Source organism: Trachymyrmex septentrionalis, unplaced genomic scaffold (genome assembly GCF_001594115.1).
Source record: "Trachymyrmex septentrionalis isolate Tsep2-gDNA-1 unplaced genomic scaffold, Tsep1.0 scaffold79, whole genome shotgun sequence".
Taxonomy (NCBI): domain Eukaryota; kingdom Metazoa; phylum Arthropoda; class Insecta; order Hymenoptera; family Formicidae; genus Trachymyrmex; species Trachymyrmex septentrionalis.
The window spans coordinates 41666-63657 of record NW_017305977.1 but is presented as its reverse complement, the minus strand read 5'-3'; the positions used below and the strand labels follow the sequence as shown (position 1 = coordinate 63657).

General features: G+C 35.5%; 2 protein-coding genes across 2 annotated transcripts in view; both read left to right on the top strand.

The window, feature by feature from the left end:
* Positions 1-270, top strand: part of LOC108754271 (eukaryotic translation initiation factor 2 subunit 1) — a 2833-nt gene extending 2563 nt beyond the window's left edge. The window contains exon 8 of the mRNA XM_018496469.1: positions 230-270. Coding sequence (XP_018351971.1) covers positions 230-270 — 41 coding nt within the window. The remainder of the gene's footprint in view (positions 1-229) is intronic.
* A 4240-nt stretch (positions 271-4510) lies between these two features.
* LOC108754367 (ubiquitin carboxyl-terminal hydrolase 20) lies at positions 4511-12198 on the top strand. The gene is made up of 5 exons (XM_018496618.1): positions 4511-4588; positions 4680-5398; positions 6939-8705; positions 9849-10114; positions 10234-12198. The coding sequence occupies exons 2-5, from the start codon at positions 4980-4982 to the stop codon at positions 10536-10538; spliced, it is 2757 nt and encodes a 918-aa protein (XP_018352120.1). The 5' UTR covers positions 4511-4588; positions 4680-4979; the 3' UTR covers positions 10539-12198.
* Positions 12199-21992: the final 9794 nt, after the last annotated feature.

Below are 21992 nucleotides of genomic sequence, written 5' to 3'. Positions count from 1 at the left end.
TGTTTTTCAATTGAAATTAGAATTTAATAAATTTTCTATTGTCTTTTTGTTGGATATATCAGAACAATGTTTTAATAAATATGAAAATAAAAGATGTACAGATCAATATATATAATTTATAGAAATTAAATTTTCTATTAACTTGATATATAATAAACAATCTAAACACGCATTTTTATTTTTGATAAAAAATCAAACATTCCAATTATTCATTCATGATATATTTAAGGTGCGTTCCGAGTTACACATGTAGCGCGTAGACCGGTGTAGACTGCAGAGAAAGTCTAATTTAATCAATGCACGCATTAGAAATGCTTTGGTAGTACTGAAAATTTTCTAAATTGTAATATCCATACTCTGGGGACTTATTATGGTTCTTGAAACAAGTGAAAATTACGAAAGTGATCAAATTTACTAAAATATTTATAATTTCATTGGTTAATATCTAGTGAGTTTGCTCATTTTTGAGTTTGCTCAATTTTCACTTCGTCTAAAGAATCGTAATAAGACTCCTGGGTTATCAATCATGAAACTTTTCTAGGATGAAAAGTGAAAGGCCAATATTATATGCGTCTGTTTTTTGTCGTACAATTTTTCAAGTCTGTCGATTGATTATAGGACAAAGAAGTCCGAGATCCTCTCTGTCTTGCAGCCAATTAACACGCTTGAAAAATTCGTCGTATGTAAAGGGTGTCCCAAAATTAACGCAAGATTTGAATTTGCCGCCATTTGTGCAGTAAAGTGTTGGCAACCAAAAAAAAAAACATTTAACAGCTGACAGTTTAGGGTTAATGAAAATGAGTTCGTTGAATGGATTATTGAATCATCAACAAATGGATGCTGATTTTTCGAGCAAAATCATCCTAAGCGATGAAGCACATTTTCACCTTGATGGCTTTGTTAATCGCCAAAATTGCCCCCTAGATGGTGTGATTTAACATTATTAGATTTCTTTTTATGGGGTTATTTGAAATCACAGGTCTATGTCAACAAGCCCACAACCACCCGTGCATTAAAGGAGGAGATTCAACGCTGCATCAACGAAATTCAGCCACATTTATGCAAAATGGTCATGGAAAATTTCGACAAACGAGTGCGTATGTGCATGCAAAGCCATGGAGGCCATTTGCCCTATGTGTTATTCCACAAATAACCCTATCCTATGTACTTTATGATTAAAAAAAAAAAAACAATCAAAAGACTAAAAACTGTGTTTTCTATTTAATTCAAATCTTGCGTTAATTTTGGGACATTTTACATACGGGACCTTTACATACGACAAAAAAACGGACGTATGTAATATTGGCCAAAAGCAAAGCTGAAATAAAGTTCGGACTTCGATGAAGTCGTCAGAAGTCGCGCCGCGCATCGACATGTTTTTCTATACTAACACACCAATATCTCACGCAACTTATGATACACGCAGTCGCACATTCATATCAATTTTCGTATAATAAATTCGTCGCGATAAAATGTCTAATGCCTAATTCACACTGGACGCAATAAGCGTCAAGCAGCAAAGCAGTGTAAATTAGGCATAAGTCTAATTTTAAAGCCCGATGTCCGCGATGCTAGAAATTGATTTGAGATCTCGGACAGAAAAAAAATTAACAAATCACATTTGAACAATTTGATCACATGATCATTGCGATTGTCAATTCTTTCTTCATCCGAGGTCTCGGACCGATTTCTAGCATCGTGGACACAAAACTTAAGAACTCGATGTTATTTGTCGTGTAAACTACGACCTGTATTCAGAATGCGCTTACAACAATGTTAGCGCGCTAACATGCTATAATTTACGTTATGCATACTATAGAATTTCAGAAATAAAAGCGCGTTCTGAATATGGGGCTATATGTTTGTGAATTACTATTTCATAAGATTATAAAATTTTCGTATCAAGCAAATATTGTTACGCCTTGACAGCTTAAAACGCTATGTTACACTAAGGCCGGTATTTATAGTCGGTTCTTATTTTAAGATCGTCTTAAGTAATGTCTTAAAATACTAATACGACCCTCTGATTGGCTTATAACATCTTAAGACTGTACTTAAAACAACCTCAAATATAAGAATCGATTATGAATACCAGCCTAAGAAATGATGAAGAATATATCAATTTCAAAATTTATTGTCGTTCTCGGCATAAACTCCACTTTACAAACACGTATTAATGCGTATATTTTAATTCTGGAAAAGGATTTTCTGTGAAAGAGAAAAAAAGTACTTATTATACAAAAATTATATGATTAGTCAGTAATATAGACAGCTTTAAGATCCCGTTAAAGCCTGTATGAGACTACCGACTCTGCAAGTCAATCTGACTGCCAACTCTGACTGCCGACCAATAATGGACCAATCACAATAAGACTGATTCAATGTGATTAGTCTATTATTGGTCGGCGGTTAGAGTTGGCAGTCGGATTGGTTTGCAGAGTCGGTAGTTTGATACGAGTTTAAGAGGATGCTGGAATGACCAAATTGTCGATATTTCATAGGTCGAAATCTCCAAATTTACTGATTAAAAAATCCTTTTACAGGATTAAAGTAGACGCAAAATTTTTGATGCAATATATTTTGCACTAAAATCGGAAAAAAATTAAAAATTTACATTTTTTCAACTCATAAAGCTGACGTAGATGTTTTCTTAATACAAAAGTTTTATAGCTCGTATGGACCATACGATAGTGCACCACTTAGCGCATGACGCGCACAAACAATACTGAGTTTATGAAACTAAGATTAATTCACCCATTTTCATTCGTGAACATGCTCGTTTTCACCAATGTAGATTAACTTTAATCTCGGTTCAATTTACTCTTTGTCCTTTCCTAATCTAGAACTAGAAAAAGACAAAGAGTAAGTTAAACCGAGATTTAATCTACATTGGTGGAAACGAGCATAAAAGCTTCAAAAGAAAGTTTCATATCGATTTGCGAATGACTGAATGTATACGAATGCTGAGCGAAGACCCGGAATGGTAAACAAAGCAATAATTGTATTTAACAGTAGATGTTCGAGCTTTAAAAAGATGGCGTTGCAATATGTTAGATAAGGACAGATGAATGCATTTAAGCTAGACACAACGATATATAATAAGAAATAAGTAGAAATGTCACTACTATCGAATTTGGAATAGTTTTGTCGGTAATACAGAGGGCATCCCCTTAATGGAGAAATTTTTTACTTTTTATTTTTCATTTTAGGAAAAAAGTTATGATTGATACTTTGAATTCTTAGTGTGCAAATCCATGCAGCGGAATAGCGTAACACAAAACGAGAGAAGAACCAATCACAAACGTTCTGTATTTCACAACAATTTTTAGCAGAATAGCTTTTGCATACGCAGCTGTGTAATATCATAGAACTTATAGTAATGGAAGAGGAATACGGGCGTCGAGCTGTGAGCAAGAGCTAAAGGGCAGAAATATCTTTCTATCCCCTTCTATCCCTTTTTGGCACATGTGTAAAAAGAAGAAAAGTTACTGAGCCGGACAGAAATATTTTCTATCCTCTTCTATTGACACAGAAAGAAGAAAAGTTACTGAGCAGGACAAAAGTATACATTTTCTGTCTCTCAAAGTGCGATTACATGGAGCGCGGTACGCGGCACGCGGTACAGTAACTAATTGTAACTATTACATGGAACGCGGTTTGCGGGTTAGTGACAAATTCACATTAGTATGAACTTTTTTTAAATATATTAACTTACTTTTATACACACTTATTGTTATTTTTTTAACAAATTTACTTAATAATTGCGTTTAAATTAATTAATTCCATTAAAAAGTGCATAGCAGTGTATAGTATTGTGAGTTTGTTATTGACCTATGCCGCAAATCGCGCGCTCCATATAATATCAGTGACCTAGTTTCCACCGAGGGAAAACCGGATCAATATGTAAGAATCAACCAACTACTGTCGAGTATTCCCCTGTTACAGTCGAACGACAGGGGAATGTTCGACTGTAGTTGATTGGTTCTTACATTTTGATCCGGATTAAATCCTCGGTGGAGGGCCAAAGTGTGCCTTTCAACAAACGACAAGGTGCAGTCACAATAGAAGAAATAAGGAATTAGGAATAAGGAATAAGGCTTTCAACCTATCAGATATTGGATACATTGAAGTACACGATTTTTGATAGGTTGAAATCACCGCACTAACATAGTGTGACACAATGCGACACAGGCCTAGTTTCTACTGAGGATTTAATCCGGATCAGAATGTAAGAATCAGCCAACTAGAGTTGAGCATTCTTCTGTCGTTCGACTTTAACAGGGGAATACTCGACTGTAGTTGGTTGGTTCTTACATTCTGATCCGGATTAAACTCTTAGTAGAAACTAGGCCTTTGACAGTTGTCATGGCCGCTCATTAAACGCATCGATAGATGGTGGAATGCACTCTGAAAATTTTTGTGTATTCCAAAGATCATCGAAAAAAGTGTTGCTACCTTTCTGCCTCTGACTGTACATACATACATACACTGTCTTTAAAAGCAGTGGCACACGATGCTTATTTTCTGCTGGATTGCTAGCTGTATTAAAATCTTGTGCCTAGTGCCTAGCATCACAGCCAATACAATGGTAAGATTCTAATCTAAATACCAATCCAGTAGGAAAACAAGCATCGTGTGCCGCAGGCTTTAGAGACTAATGATAATCGTTTTCGCGTGAGGTTCACGGAGGCTCACTGCTCGACAGCTCGACGTCATTAATGATGGCGCGCGATTTGTCACGATTAGGTTAGAGGACAGCAGCGATAGTTATCAACAACTGTAATAACGGCGTGATAATGATAGTGGCATGTGTTGTTACAAACCGCGTGTAGTCCGGACAGGAATCCCGGACTGCCGTACGCGAGCGCGAGAACGACCGAGAAAGCATCGTTGCACTCTGAAGAGTGGAAGCATTGATACTTTGTCATTTTCATTGATGAAAAAGGACGGCGATCCGCCATCCTCGAGAAAAACGAAAAATGCCATTAGTCATAAGGAATTGCCCGCATCTGGCCAATCGCGGCGATCTCGCTTTCATCGAGGCAGTGATGGCCCGGGAAGAGCGTTTCGCTAAATGCAGTGACTGCGACACTCCCGGGCCCAACCTCTGGCTCTGCCTATTCCCCGACTGTCGTTGGGTCGGCTGCGCCGAAACGCATCTCGATCACAGCACCATCCACAACCAGAACTTCCCGACTCACTGTGCCCACATGAATCTGTCGACCAACAGGATCTGGTGCTATGCTTGTAAGAGCGAAGCAATCGCCAAGCATGTTCCATCACCCCCATTATCACCAACACAAGTAGAATTCAAGACTATGGGCAACAAGTTTGCCGGAGACGCTCCTGGCAGCATCGAGTCTAAGCTTGATGGTTTAGACAGGTTGATGTTCGATAAGTAAGCAAATGCTTGAGTAATAATTTTAACATTAGCGATATTTATATCTAGATAATATTTCGTGCAAAAATACACTATTGAAATCCACTTATAATTGTTACTGTGATAATGTTGCTATGATAATAACAGAAATATTTGTTGAATTAAACTTGCCAAAAATCATATTTGCACTTTTGATAATGAGCAACAGCTATAATTTTTATTGAAATATTGCTATAATATATGTTATATATTTACATGTGGCATAATATATATTATGTATTTATGCATAATATGTATTATATATTATATAAATTTTTTATTACAATTGTTACTGCAAAGTTGCTATAAAATTGCTGTACTCATTTTGGATGTTTTTTTTGCTTGCAATATTGCATCAAATGAGTACTTACCTTGTTGGCAATTTGATTTTAACATATTTCAGCAAGTTTTGATTATGTATTTATTATAAAAAAAATACTGGAAAAATGCTAGATGAGAAGTCTATTTTGTCTGTAGCTGAATTAATTATATGTATACTTTTGAAACCTGAAGTAAAATAGGTTCGATAGTTTACAAAAGTAAAGAAGAAAATTTCTAGTGCAGTCTAATGCAGGAAAAAGGAAAGAAAAAATAGACTTAAGATTTCTATATTTACATTGGTCCCTTACTTAAAAAATGATACAACAAAAGTAATAAAAAACTTAAAGTATCCTAAGAAATTAAATTGTGATATTATTTTACTAATCAAACAATATTGACAAAAAAGAATATGTCTCTTAAAATAATCAATTTTTGAGTTGTGACGATTTTGATGGTTTTGTTATGAAGAGAGTTTAGTTCACTTTTAATGATTGGATAATGTTTACTTGATTCATTCATTGTAATAATTTGAAAATCACATTTTTTTTAGTTATATTTTGAAATACAAGGGATGATACGCAAAATTAATGTTAGAAGTTACTATGAGAAATGTACAAGAGTAGTTATTTTTGTATTAAAAATCTTATGTTTATATGTAAGGCTAATGCTCGTATTCATAGTCAGACTTTGTACTTAAGACTTCCTTAAATTTATCTTTGGATGCTCAGCAGCCAATGAAATAATTTGTAGAGTATCTGAAGATAAATTTAAGGAAGCTTTAAATATAAGGCCTGACTATGAATATGAGCATCAGGCTTTTATCATTAAAAATTTCTATATGAAATGTGTAAGTAATTAGTTTAGCAATCTTATATATATATATATACATATATAATATTATAGAAATCTTATAAAGATTTCTAATGCTGAAATAATTATTTGCACATTTTTATTCTGAAACAAACTCTATTATTGAATTAAAAACAGTTTTTTAATCTCCAGAATCTTATCTCTAGAACTCAGTAATTAATGATCGATTTTAGAATGATTATTAATTGATTTCGTCAATTGATTTTTAATTGGTCATTTTTATTAATAACAAGATTTATTCTAAAAATAATATATTCAGCATGAGTTAAATTAAGTTTATAATTGCAATTCTATGAGAAAGAAACATTTAATATATATTTTTTAACAGGTTTTATGGAGATTGGTCAATAAATAGAATCAATTCAGAGAAAGTAAGTTCATTTAATGAACGATCTGGGGATTCTCCCGATAGTACAGACTCAGATGAGAGCAAAGACTTCTCTGGAAAGCCCAGAGGTTTAGTGGGCTTGCAGAATATTGGCAATACATGTTACATGAATGCAGCACTACAAGCCTTATCTAATGTGTCTCCTTTAACTCAGTTTTTCTTGGATTGCGGTCATATGGTCAGTTACATGTCGAAAGATAGGAAACCTGGACTGAGTCTGAACTACTTGAACCTTATTCGAGATATGTGGAACAAGAAAACCAGAGGATATGTTGTGCCGCATGGTATCCTTTCAGGCATCAGAACAGTACATCCAATGTTTAGAGGATATCATCAACATGACACACAGGAATTTCTTAGATGTTTTATGGATCAGCTACATGAGGAATTGAAGGAGCATATTGAGGATGATAGAGACATCCAGCTGCGCCTGAAAGGATTGGGAGATCAGTCCTCAGAGGATGAGGATGAGACCGAAATTGACGGCAATGCATCCAGTCAGTCCGATGCTGAATATGAAACCTGTGATTCAGGCGTGAGCGAACAAAGCTCTCTGAGCGATGAAGGTGAACGCGGCACAAAGAGACGTTACTCTCGCGTGTCGCAGACGGAAAAGCTACGAAATAAATTCACCAGTAGGAACATGAAAAAATCGAACATCGAACCGACGTTGCCGTTTGCTCCACCGCAACGGTCTCCGCAAAACTCTCCGGCCAAGCATCGCACCAAGAAACAAATAAAGACGCGCAGTATCATCAGTGATACTTTTGATGGCAAGCTTTTGAGTAGCGTGCAATGCTTAACATGCGATCGAATTTCTACTCGAGTGGAGACCTTCCAGGATTTGTCCTTACCCATTCCAAGCAGAGATCACATCGACATGTTGCATCAAGGTTCGTTGACACCACAGAAGGCTGGACCATGCTCAGATGTAGTCTACGTGACCAATCAGTCAGGCTGGCTGTCATGGTTCTTGCAATGGATGCGTTCGTGGTTCTGGGGACCAGTGGTCAGTTTGCATGACTGCCTCTCAGCATTTTTTAGTGCCGACGAGCTCAAAGGCGACAACATGTATAGCTGTGAAAAATGCAATAAGTTGCGCAATGGCATCAAGTTCTCCAAAGTCTTGGAATTGCCCGAGATATTGTGCGTTCATTTGAAAAGATTTCGCCATGAACTAATGTTCAGCTCAAAGATTGCCAACTATGTTTCATTCCCACTCGAGGGTCTTGATATGAGACCCTATTTGCATAAAGAATGCGTGTCCAAGATCACTACTTATAATCTGATATCGGTCATTTGCCATCATGGTACGGCTGGCGGTGGCCATTATACCTGTTATGCATTGAATCCCATTGCCAACAAGTGGTACGAGTTCGATGACCAGTGTGTCACGGAGGTATCACCGGAAACGGTAAAGCATTGCGAGGCATACGTACTGTTCTACAAAAAATGGTCGCCAGAGATATTACAATTGCGCGACAAAACCATGGAGTTGATGGAAATATCATCCCGCGAGGTTTCTGATTTAAATTTTTTCGTGTCTCGACAGTGGATCAATCGCTTCAATACATTCTCTGAGCCTGGTCCGATCGATAACTCCGATTTTCTGTGTCCGCATGGGGGAGTAATTCCTGTTAGAGCGCAATTTGTTGACAAGATTAGTATGCCCATACCGCAAGCAGTTTGGGAATACTTGTATAATGCGTAAGTCTGATTGCAATAATATTATTGCAGTTGGATTCCGTTTATTATATTTTATTAAAGCACCCGATTTGTTTTTTACTGCTTAAATTGGTTGGATTTGCATACTTGTTACTATATTGGCTAGTAGTGCAGTACTAGCATTGCAACCAATACAATAACAAGTATGTCAATCCAGCTAGCAATTTCAGCAGGAAAAGAAGCATCATGTGCCGCCGATTTAAATGAAATATAAAATAAATAAATTTGTCCTCACTTTTAAATATTAGGTGTAGTAAAAAGTCATCGCGTATTTTTAAAAAACATCTATCAGTAAAAATCGCAATTACTTTCTTACCAACAATATAAATATATCTTAATAGAGTTAAAGTTTCAGCTTTAAAAATCTCTTTTTTAAATTATACGATACGACAATTTTTAATGGAGTTATGAGCAATTAAAGTCAAAATAATTCTTTTATTTAATCCGCGATAACTCAGTAATCAAAAATCGTAGGAATATTAAAAAAAAAACGATTTTGTAGGGAAAGTATCAAGCTTTCACGATATGTAATCGAAAATTTTCTCAAATTCGTTTTGGACACGTTACAAATCCACAAAGTGAGAAGAAAATTTTTCGTCTTTTTCAGCTCGTAGTTTTTGGTATGTAAAAATTATCAAACTCATATAAACTTAAAAAATGTGATAAGCTTTTAAAAGTAGAGATTTCAAGCTTTAAAACCCTTTTTTTAAATTTGAATTTCATTCATTATTGACGAAGATATTGTATATACAACTTTGAGCTAAAAAATACGCGATGACTTTTTACTACACCTAATATATAAACTCATAATTGAGTTTATATATTTTTATTATCTGAACGATTCGAATAATAACAAGTTCAACATTAGTTTAGTTTTCTGACTATAAGTTTCTATTATCGAAATTAAAAGTCCTGATAGAGAGAAGAGCTAATGAACTTTTATTATCCAAATTATTTAATTATCGGACTGTCTTTCAACATGTTTGAACAAACGGAGTTTCACTACTTTTTATATTATGTTTCTTTGTACACACACACACACACACACACACACACACACACACGCGTGCGCGGGCGCGCGCGCGTGCGCACATATATATTTCTAATATCTATTTCCTTTTTTAGATTTGGAGGTGGTCCAGCTTGTACGCATCTGTATGAGTGTCCGATATGTGAAGAAAAATACGAATCCTTGCAAAAACGTAGACAATACGAAATGGAACTATTCCAACGGTTAAATACCGACAATCCCACAGCCATTTATGCGTTGGCTATGGCATGGTTGAGACAATGGCAGAGTTTTGTTCGAGGCAAAGAGACACAGCCACCAGGACCAATCGATAATAATTCCATTATTGTAAATAAAAATGGACAAAATAGTCTTAAAGTTGGTAAGTCTTCTATCTTGATAAATAAACAAGTCTTTTTTTTTCTTGAGAATTTGTTAATAATTATAATAATTATCATATTATGAAAAAAAATTTTTTGTTACACAAATTCTTTTTTATAGGCTCGGATTATGGCCAGATCCCCGAAGAATTGTGGCAATTTTTTCTGACTACGTATGGCGGTGGACCAGAGCTAATGCTCCACTCGTGTCAACGACCGGTGTCCACTCAGCCTAACGTTTCTGTACATTCCGCGTCAAATCCAAATTTGATAGATTCGAATTTTAAATGCAATCGCGTAGAAGCTAAGTCTAACAAACTTTGTACGACCAGGAGCTCGGAGACGATTTCGCAACAGGACAGCGCGATCGAGAGCCTAATTTCAAACAGCGACTTCCATCAGACGCAGAGGGATGTTTGTGAGTGAGTAGGCTGTGCGAATTGCGATTTCGCAGTCTTGTTAATCACACGACAAATATTTCCATTGATTTTCTTTAGTTTGGTTTCTAAGTAATCAGATTTTAGTCTACTTTTCTCTAAATTTCACACTTTTGAAGTTTCACGCTAGGCTCGAAGTCCTTACTAAATGTTTACAGATGAGACGATCTCGATATCTTGGAAATAAAACAATTATTGTCATTTTATGATTTGAAGATAAAAAGACAATCGGATATTTTTGTATCAGTAGCAATTTTTGTACGAAATTTATAAAGCTGAATTACGTGCATCACGCGTTGAATCTAAAAATATTCAAGTCACAAAGAAAAACTGTATGGGTAGATGATCGGATGCATTTGTCACAACATGTACTGTAAATATCTTGATGACAGTAATTTATATTTTATCATAATTCATAGCGGCATATTAATCTTGCTTAGAAAAACTAAAAATAGAATTTATCTCTTAAGTCTGTGGCATACGATGCTTTTTTCTTCTGCTGGATTGTTTGCGTTTTAGCAAGTTATTAGAATTGCACAAAGAATATAGAATTTCTAGTAATTTACTAAAGCAATCCAGCAAGAAAACATACATCGTGGACCACAGACTTTGCTGTGGGAAAGAACAAAATTTGCTGTAAAAAAGAACCGAGAATGCTATACGATACATTTTTATTTTCTTTCCAAATCATCGGTTGGAAAATAGAATGACACTGATTGTTTTAAGTCCATTGTTCTGAAAGGCTGTAAAGGCTCAATTATGCTCGTTCATCGACATGGAATTTCACCGTATAATTTCATCCATTTGGGAGTATTATATATGACGGAAAACGTAGTTATAGTTACAAAAAGTACAAAAAAGATTTGCTATAGACGACTATTATTTAAATACAAATCTTTAGTTCGTACTTTTGCCCAAAGTCTAGACCGTAACATTTGCGCAATCTTGATATAGTTGTATTATATTTTTTATATTGAACGTTCACCGGCGTGTGCATGTCATTCCTGCACATAGATACAAGTGGCTTTCATTTTCGAAGTTATGTCCATAATGTCGTCACTTCTTCATTGGCGGGATAATCTTCATCCGGAAAGAAAAATAAAAGATACAGAAGACTGAAATCGATTTTATTTAAAAAGAAAAAAAATGCTCAATTATAATGTATGTTGATTTATAAGTGGCAACTGACGAAATTGTACAACGTGATGCAAAAAATTTTAATCATCTTCATGTTTTTTTCTTTAACAGATGGAATTATTGTTGTTATTTAGTAATTTATTGCTGTACACATATTTTTCATAAGATTTATAGAACCGGTAAGGATTAGCGTACAATTTGCCGATTTCTTTCGCCTTTTCCTCAAACATGAAACAATTGAGATTAGTAATTATTTATTTAATCAACAAAGTATGCTTCTTAAAGTTTCTGTTTCCTACAACCATAATAAATTGTGAATGATTCTATTTTTTGCATTACGCGTCAAGATAAATTAGTTTTTTGTGTGCCATCATGTTAGGTGAACAAAAATCTCTCTTATCTTACTTTATACTTTTGTTTGTTCACAAATTTTTAAAAATTTCTCACATGTTCAAGTATTTATCAAGCACAACTCTCGATTGTATTATGTATAAAAATGAAGAGGAGAAAGATTACCATGGTTTATAATATTTAAGAATTTATTTAGAATATTAAATATTAATGTTCATAATGTATATGTTAAATTATAACATATATTTTCTACATACCTTTGTGATAAGTTTCACTTTTAGTTTTATATATCACGGTAGTCGTTTCTTGCAACAAAATGTTTAAATAAATAATTTTATAAGTATTTTATGGCTTAGCTACTTCAAGATTACAAAACATAATCTGGAAGAAGAGGCTATATAGGATGAAAGCATTGAGCTATATAAGTATAGTGACTATATAAATACTTGAACACTTTGTATTAAAATAGCATACTTCCCTCTCTTTCAAATTTTTCTCTAGTATTTAAGAAGCGTGTTCTACTGCTAGGCCATTAATTGCATAGTTTAATTATCTTACAGTGAAAAAATGAAGAGTCGCATGTTACGAGCTATCCGCGTAAACTCAATTGTGTTTTCACGACTTTCGTCTCATTACCGAGGACGTTTGTCCTTGTATAGCGATTGATCATTTTAATATCACAATTGCGTATTGCGAAGAAGTAAAACGAAAGTGCAATGAATTCCATTTTGCATTTTCCGCTCGCAGGGACGCAAACAATTAAAAAAAATTGTTAAGGCTAATTGTCTGTAATCATTATCCAGAGCAAAGTGCATAAGGTGAATAATAAATAAGTTGGTTTCTTTATTTATTGAAATATCCAGATTCTAAGTCATTTCAAAACGTTTCTTTGTAGTTTAATGGAGAGTCATAATTTATTCATCAATATGAAATTTATTATTTTATAACAAATCGCTTCACCGTGACTTATTATGAATCAGGATTGATTGAAAAAGTCTAGTGAATAGAAAAAATCATGATAAATTTCGGTTTTTACTGTTCCAAATTTTATTCAATAAATAAATTAGATAAAGCTAGAAAAATGATTAATCTGTAACATTTAAGATATATTTATGTAACTTTATGTGAAAATGTTTGCTTTGATTAATTTTTACTTTAAGTAAATTATACTAATCACTATAATTTAAAGTTTTAAAGGAAAACGAAATTAACTAATAGAATAATAAATCAACAGAATAACAAAATTTCATTATAATAATAAAATCTTTAATTCAATTAAGATGAAAAAATATTTAAAACAAAAACTTTAAATATACGTATATATGAATATATGTATATATGTAGAGTGTCCGGTAATAACCGCATATTCTCGCGGGCAAGTAGAGCGGACTAAACTGATTGTGAGTCAAAAAATCCTTTACTATTTTGCAATTTTCGGTTTAGGTACTTTACACATACACACGCACGCACGCATGCGCGCACGGTGAGTTATTTTAAGTGATACATTGAAATATCTCGAAAAATATAAAAGATACGAAAAAATATTTGATACAAAAGTTGCTCAGGGGGAAAGAAAGTGATGACTTTGGTTAACCTAGAGATGTCTTTAAAGTCAGGTTAAGAATACCTAAAAATTTTTTAAACGGAAATCCCGATTTTTTATTTTATATTCATATAGCTGACGTCAAGACTTTTTCAAAACACTATAATAAAATATATTTTCTTTGAGTACTTTGCAAGTTATGAGGCTTGAAGGGACTTAACAAATCAACGCTGGAAGCGCTTCATTTGAAAATACGTTTAGATAGGCTCATGTATTCAAATTCAGCCTAGGGATTATTACAAGGTCAACTTGATTTTTTAAATGAAAATTAAAAAATCTCAAACTTTAATTAATTTAAATAAAATAAAAAGAGCATTTAAATACTATTTATTGTGCGAAATAAAATATTTTTAATATGCTGTAATACGCGTATTACAGTACGCGTGTTATATAAAAACTCTGATTAGAGAACTTTTAGAGAATTAATGGTTTGGTTAAAATATTGTAAAAAAACATAATAATTGTAAATAAAGAGAATATGAATATAATAATAAAATAATATTTGCTACTAGTGGTGCATTAAAAAGACAAAATTATAATTATTTAGTTCAAAATTTAGTGTAAATTACCAATCAAGATAATACGCATATTAAAAAAAATGTCTTTATGGCATCATACTATTGATTGACAATTTCAGCGGTTGATTAACAATCAACTGCTGAAAGTATCCGATGGTCATTCAGAATCACGACTTTGACATTATGGGTTGAGGTCATTTGAATTTTTTTTTATAACTTTGTAACGCGTAATGGATTACTGCTACAACCTCCCGGTTGTTATGCGTGATGGCCATTGTAAAAAGGTTAAAAGTGCCGAGGGGAGTACTGACGTGTAACTGCAACAACTTGCAAACCGTATGCGGATTCCGTATTTTAGAGGTATCTTTATGCATACTACATTACCGGTCGAAGGAGTACGTCAAAACGAAAGCGGTATCATACATCTGGATAATGTCGATGGATCCGGTACGCATTGGGTAGCGTATGCAGAACAAGAATCATTATGTACTTTGACAATTTTCGACCGCCGAAGGAACTTGAACGGTATCTGGCAAACAGTGTAATCAAGTACAATTACATGCGATTGCAAGTATCTCATCAGCGTTACAGTCAGAACAATTGCGGTCAGCTTTGTGGCGAGCGGCTACAGTGTCTACGAACAATTTAAGAACCGACAATGCGTTTAACTCAGTATTCGTTCGAAACATGTCGCTAACGTTTACGCTGACTAGTAAGAGTAGCGTCCTCGCCGTGAGCTACTTTCCATCGGTAGATTTAGGTGACGGCGATTATGAGCTCGGTCCGACGGACTTTAAAACGTACTATACTCTAGCCAATGTAAATTCAACAAACAACAAGTTTTTACTATGACAACGAGGAAATTGTCATTCCCGAAGGATCGTACGGACTGCGCGATATAGAGCGATATCTGAAGTGCGAAATTTTACGTTCTCACGATGCGAAGGGCAAGGAGGATGAAAAGTTCTCGTTATACACGCCAACAACAATACGATGAGAAGTGAGACCAAATGCGCCTATCGGATAAATTTTACAAAATCTCGCAACGTTGATTCGCTGCTGGGATTTTCGTCGAATTGCATGCTAGAGCCGCGATAGTGGCATAAGTCGGATGTGCCGATAAATATCATTAATGTGAATATCATACATATCGAGTGCAATGTGACCGCGGGTGCGTATAGCAACGGCAGGTGCGCGCACATGAGTTTTCATCGAGCGTGCTGTCAGGATATAATAAGATATTGGAAAGATCAACGCAGATTATTACATACTTTCCGATCGTCGCGCGGAGCATTACGTATCACGATTTGCGTGGGCCAAGACGGCCTGCTCGATTTTTGCGAGAAAGATTAGCGTTAGGTTGCATGTACGGCGGCGCTAACGTAATATGCTTGTGTTGAACGAACAGCTGAAACAGATGAGAAATACACCTTTTACCGGAGAGATTACACCTGGAAAGAAACTCATTGTGTGTAACGATGCATTTTAAAGTCATTGGATTTCATCGTACAAAATGATATCTTGAATATTACCGGTGAGCCGATCTTTAACGACCGCATCATCAAGATTGAGACTCACATCCGTACGCCAACACTACGTTTGGACCTATCGACGAGATACAAATACCCATACAGCAGCAGGATTTGTACACGTTGCCGTGCGAAAGTTTTCTCTACGTCGGAGGAAGATTGACGGTGAGGAAGAAAAACGATCAGAAGTCGACGACGTTTGTAAATAATTGCATAGCGTTCATATTTGATGAAATTCCATATGAACTGTGTGGAGACCGCAACAGAAACGTCGGAATTACCAATACCATCAAAAACTTGTCGATGACGTATGACAAAGCTTTGATTGCGCTAAACGCTGGATAGGACTCTAGATCCGACACGGAAGAAGGACATTTTAATTTTTGCGTGCTGCTCAATATGCTGTTGGGCTTTTAGAAGATTATAAACGCGTGGTTGTAACACTCGTTACGAATTGATTTTGATATGATCGCGCAACGATTACAATTGCTTGGTGGGATGGAATCCTGTGATGGAGCCTAAGATTGAACTATTCAAAGTGCAATGACGGATACCTCGTTTCGTTAAACAAGATCAATAAATTCAATACTGCGAGCATTGGGAAGCGGTCGTTATCTGAGCATGAGTTTTCACTCGTGGGGTATCTGTACGTAGGACAGATCTACTAATGAGATTTTCGGGACATGTTTGAGCCGGGAACAAAAATTTTACGTATTTTTTCTATAAATTTAGAAAATAGATTAGAAGAAGATTCTTTCAAAATAGTTATTATTCTATCATCAGTCAACTTACGTTTCATACTTAGCGCTAGACTTTGCCAATTTTATCACTTTTGTACCTTTGGGACTATTGAGAAATGTAAAAATTTCTGAACAAAATTCTTCATAATTAATGCGAATCTGTAATTTTGATTTAATTAAATCAATGGACATACAATTTCTTTCTTTACTTCATGTATGATTAAGCAAGCTGAAAATTTCTTTCACAAAATGCATTGCTAATCAGAATTGACAAAACAAATGAAATTATTTTCTTCAGATTGACAAAATCTTTACAATTATTATTTCGAAAGAAATGAATCCAAATTTTGTCGTTTGGCAAATCTTTTGGGAGGACGTCAAATATAGCTTTCAAACATGTAAACTCTGAATAAAGAGAATTAAAGTCAATTGCTTCTTCAATGTTCAACAATATAGGAAATTCACACAGTATGTCCCATGTCAATTTTAGTTTATCTGATTTAAGAGACAGGAAACCGAACTTTTTGTAGATTGCATCTGGACTAAAGTAATATCTTTCTTTTGAATATGTGATTGATTTAAAGATGTACCTGATTTTACTGTCAAAAAAATTATCATCCAATTGACTTTGTAACTGGTTTACGAGATTTCGGATTATATTATCAATATCAATAATGATATAGCTATCACTTTCCAACAACAATATTACTTTGCTGAATTCAGGCAACAAATTTTGCAAGAAGGAAAGGTAGCACTCATTTATGTCTTCCTTTGTGCATTCTTCTTTATCGTTTAAATCAGTATTGTTACAATCTTTCGAAATAAATTTCCATAGCATCCTGTGGCAATTATCTGGATCTTTAAATAAAAAATAATGTTTTATTGCAGGCCAACTATATATTAATCTGTCTATAGCTGGCATAAGTGACTATCACCTTGTGGAAACATAACTCTTTAAACTCAATTTGAGCGAATTCAAAACAATTTTTTAATTTTTTAGTTTTTTATGCAGAAGAACTAAATTTATTGTATATTTTAATGACAATGGTTTCCATATCAATATTTAAGCCTTTTATTGTGTACTTCACACAATTGTTTATTATATGACAATTACAGTTTGCTTTAAAAACATGACTGTTTTCGACTTTTAACTTTTGTTACGTCCAAGCTCCGCGCGCATGCGGAACTGAGGGGATAAACGCAACAAGGAACCGAATTGTTAGACCGATTTGGTCGTGTCCGGGCTCCGGACCGCAAGGGAGCCGTGGGGAAGGACCGACGCAATCGGAAGGCGCTTCGCTTCGTCCTGAGGCTCCTAACGAGCCGAGGGTCGAACGGAGGACGAAGTGGAAACCTCTGCTCGTGCTCCGCTAAACGGACACACGAGTCGGACGTACTTCAAAAAAGGGCCCAAACTGGGTCAGTGTGCCGAGAGGGGCGCACTTTAACGCCAGCTGCGCCAGTATGGCCGTATGCCCTGACTTTTGGCCATGGAACTTAATCCAAGTGACCGGGGAGAGGGCGAAGTGCAATCGCGGGAGAGCTTAATAATACGAGGAGAGGTTATATTTAAATAATGACTACCGAGAAGTTAATTTAATAATGATATAATTAAAAGAAGCAAACTTGAGTGATACATTTTTTGAATAAAAAAAAATAAATACAATTTTGTCAAGTAAATACAAAAAATAATACAATTTTTGGTTCTCTATTCTGAGTTTTATGTATGCATTTATGGATGTGTGAGAGTGTGTGTGTAAAGTATCATGGCAGAATGGAAGGGAGGAGTTACGGAGAGAATAACGAGAGAATAAAAAGAGAAGGAGGTTTTGGTGAGTGGATTTGAGAGGGTTTGGCCTAATTTTCCTCGGATGATGATAGTGTTAGCGGACATGAACGACCGGTCGACAGGAAGCGAACAATTACGTGCGGTGACGGCGACAGATTGAAATTATAATGTGAACGGACTGCAATGTTTTCATTTTCTTATAGGAGATCAAAAGGGAGAAAGAAAGAAAAGAATAAAAATAAAATAAAACAAATGAATAATAAAAAAAATAAAATGAAATATTAAAATAAGGTACCAAAAGATAAAGCGAGGAGGGAGCCAGAGAATAGAGATATACTGACTTACTACTGAGATGCTTATCGTTGGAGATCCTCCGGCCAGGATGTGCAAGGCTGGTGATGTTTCTTTAACACTGACTCTACTGGAGAAAGAGGGCTTCGAAAATCGGATAGAACCTTTTGAGTATCGCGACAAACTCACTGACTCTATCAACTTTGAGTATTGCGACCGTTTTTCTAACTTATCGCCCGACAAGTATAATTCGAGAACTTAGAGAAAATCTGCGGCAAGGGTTGCGGAACCGCGATTTTTATACTAATCGCTCCAGATTACTCAAATTTGGATTGGTGGAATAGGTTTCGTTGGCTGGTAGTAGGATTTTCCTTTGCTCTTGGATTGGTCAAGATTTTGGGGGAGGAAAGGATGTTGACAGGAATCTGTAGCATGGGAAAGTATCCTCCAAAATTTTATGATCTTAAGATTTAAGGGAAAACGCACGTCTCGGGCGTCGAAAAGGTGAGCATGCATCGTCGCCACGGGACCACCCAGAATCTACCCCTGAACGTTGCGTGCCGTTTTTTAAATTTTTTAATTACGGATTCGCGAGAATCGTCTGCGACTTGACCGTTAATCTTGGCGCCGGTCTTACGCTTTTCATACGTATTTATTATTGATTTTTATCTCGGAGCGACATTCACGAGGAGATACCGGATTCCTTGTTTTAGTTTTTAAGATAGAAAAAAAAAGGAAAGAGGATAAAATTTTAGTGTTTCGATGAATTTCAGATCTCTACGAAAGAAAAGAGTCGTGCGAGTTCGCCGGACGTAACACTTTTGATAAAAGGAATTATGTTTGCTATAAACCATAGAAGCATTATCTGTACTATAAGTGCTAATTTGATTTGTTTTTAGATTGGCAGCAACAGTTATTTTTTGAAGGCATTGAAATATATCATTAGATGTCTCGTTGGGATCTTCGTAAAAATCTAATAACTTTTGACAAATCCCATTTCTTTCATGAAAATACTGAGCAGCATATGGAAATGTTTTTATGTTACCAACGTTTGATGCATCTGAACTTATTGCAAAATAATAAACTTCTTTCAAATCTGATACAACTTTCTGCTGCAAAAAGGATCCTAAAACACTTCGTGTAATTGCTGAAGCTTTAATGCGCCCACATGTCATTTTAGCAGCAATTTGGCTATCTGGAATAATTTTGTTGATATTTTTGGCGAGGCATCCGAACTATTGTAACTTAAACCATGCTTAACATTATGGAAAACAAATGCTATTTCCGCAATTGTAATTAAAGTTTCCTCTTTTGAAGCTTTTTTAATGAAAAAGTTGTCCGTATATCTTATGGTCTTTCTTATTGATTCTAATTTTTTATGCTTTGCAGCACTTGCGTGGACCTAAAATATTGAGATGGTTTCAATGTTATTGAATAAATATTAGTATATATTAAATGAATGAAATCTTTTTGTCGAGCTTGGTTTTGTAACTGGGATTTAAAACAATAAAAACCCTAACTAGAAATTAAATTCATAGTTAGTTTTTGTATTAATAAATTCTACAAGAAATTATTAAAATAAGTCCATATTATCAACTTTTATACATCATAATAAGACTATGCTTTTATAGATTATATACCTATTACTTACTGTGAGTGCACGGCGACCTTTAATATCTTAATGATAATATCAGAGTTACATATCTTGCACTCAGCAATAAATTCGTTTTTCTTTTATATCCAGTGTTCGTAATCGGGATCACTTATCCATTTTTCATTAAAACTTGTGAATCTCTTTTTACTTGTTGATGGATATTGTGGTTCCATAATGTTAAACAGCAGTAACTTTATAGTGTCTATTTGTCTATGTCATCATCACGAGATCACCGCGACCAATTGCGATGGCTCAGCTCTGAAATGACATCACTGATAAGCAATGCTCTAGCCGGGGTGATAGGATCTCTGGGTGACAGGCAGCCCGCCACGTAGGGTCGCGGCCACAACGGCCGCGAGGGATCACGAATCGAGGAATCACACGATACTCGCGACTGATAGGTGGACTGTGGGCACCGCGGGCAGTGATGGGGAGGTGACAAGAATTCGTCTGCTCTAGGAAACTTTGTGCGTAAAGCTAAGCAGTCTTAACTGACGTACACATTTCATGGTATTATAAAATCCCTAATAACAATGTTAAGAAAGTTGTAGGGAGAAAAGGTGTGTTCATGAATAATAATAAATTTTGTCTTTTATTACGTCTGCAGCCGATTTACCATATGAATACCAATAATCGTTCGGAGAGATGGCATTCGAGAAAGTTATATATGACGTACCCAAGAAGTTAAAAGAGGAATAATTCATTACTACTAGGAATAACCTTAATTTAGGAAAAAATTTAGAACGGGTTGTAGAGCGGGACAAAGTGTTAAAATTTGAAATTATCCCTTCTAATTTGGGATAGTCACTCAGATATACAGAAGCCCCAAAAGCACCCGTATTCCGTATTGCTCCGTATGTTTCATCATTGGATCGAGCTGTCACGTCATTTTACGCATGCGCACAAAGTTTATTAGAGCAGACAAATTCTTGTTACCTCCCATTATTGCCGCGAGGGATCATGAATTACGCGATTTATGGGACAAAAATGTTCAATTACTGGACATGGGACAAGCCGACGAATTCCGGAAATCCCGGACGTCTGACAACCCTATCTGTACGGGTATCCTCTGTTACAGAATACGACCAAGTATTCATGACCAAGCATTCATTCAGAACTTTCAAAATGGCGACTCAACTTGAGAAGCTGCGATACGTTATCTTTGCTCTGTAGATCCTTCCAAAGAATGTCATATCACGAGATGTTAGTATGTTCGACGATTATAATTTGAGTAACGTGAAAGTATATCTAAATTCAGAATTTTATCCGTATGACGATTTAAATCTGGCAAAAAGAGATACGCTGTCCTGTTTGATATATTTTTGTAAAACATATTATGAAATCAACTGCTTCGAGACGCTGCTTAACGTGCTCTCGTTTATCGAGAAAGGGCCTTTTACTGTCATTGATTGCTCGCGACAAAACGAATCCGTCAAGAGCACAACTATGGACGTACGCATAGAATTTGACTGCAAGAAGAATGTGCCCGCCAATACTGCCGGCTATTGCCTCATCGTACACGATTGTGTAATCGAGTACCGTTGTTTAACGTAGTGCGCAAGATTATGTAAATTGAAAGGACAGCATTTAGAACTTTAAAAGGGACAGAAAAACTGAGGTGAAGTACAGTCTTGAAGAATTGCTCGTCATGATCATACCGACGTTTGTGGATCTGCAAGAATTCATCATCGAAAAGAGACTTTTCGTCAAAGAAGTAGCGGTGCTGAAAAGAGGAACTATTCTCACACACTACAAACAAATTCTCTCCACGTCTCCCTCTGGCGTCGTAGGCGTGGCCTAGACGGGTCAGTTTGGAAAAAGGGCGCGCTCT

What these genes read in the sequence shown, in the direction of transcription:
- LOC108754367 (XM_018496618.1), top strand. Translation starts at nt 4,980, where the DNA reads ATGCCATTAGTCATAAGGAATTGCCCGCATCTGGCCAATCGCGGCGAT. An exon ending in GACAGGTTGATGTTCGATAA is followed by an intron (nt 5,399 to 6,938) that starts GTAAGCAAATGC and finishes ATTTTTTAACAG; the next exon opens with GTTTTATGGAGATTGGTCAA. An exon ending in ACAAAATAGTCTTAAAGTTG is followed by an intron (nt 10,115 to 10,233) that starts GTAAGTCTTCTA and finishes TCTTTTTTATAG; the next exon opens with GCTCGGATTATGGCCAGATC.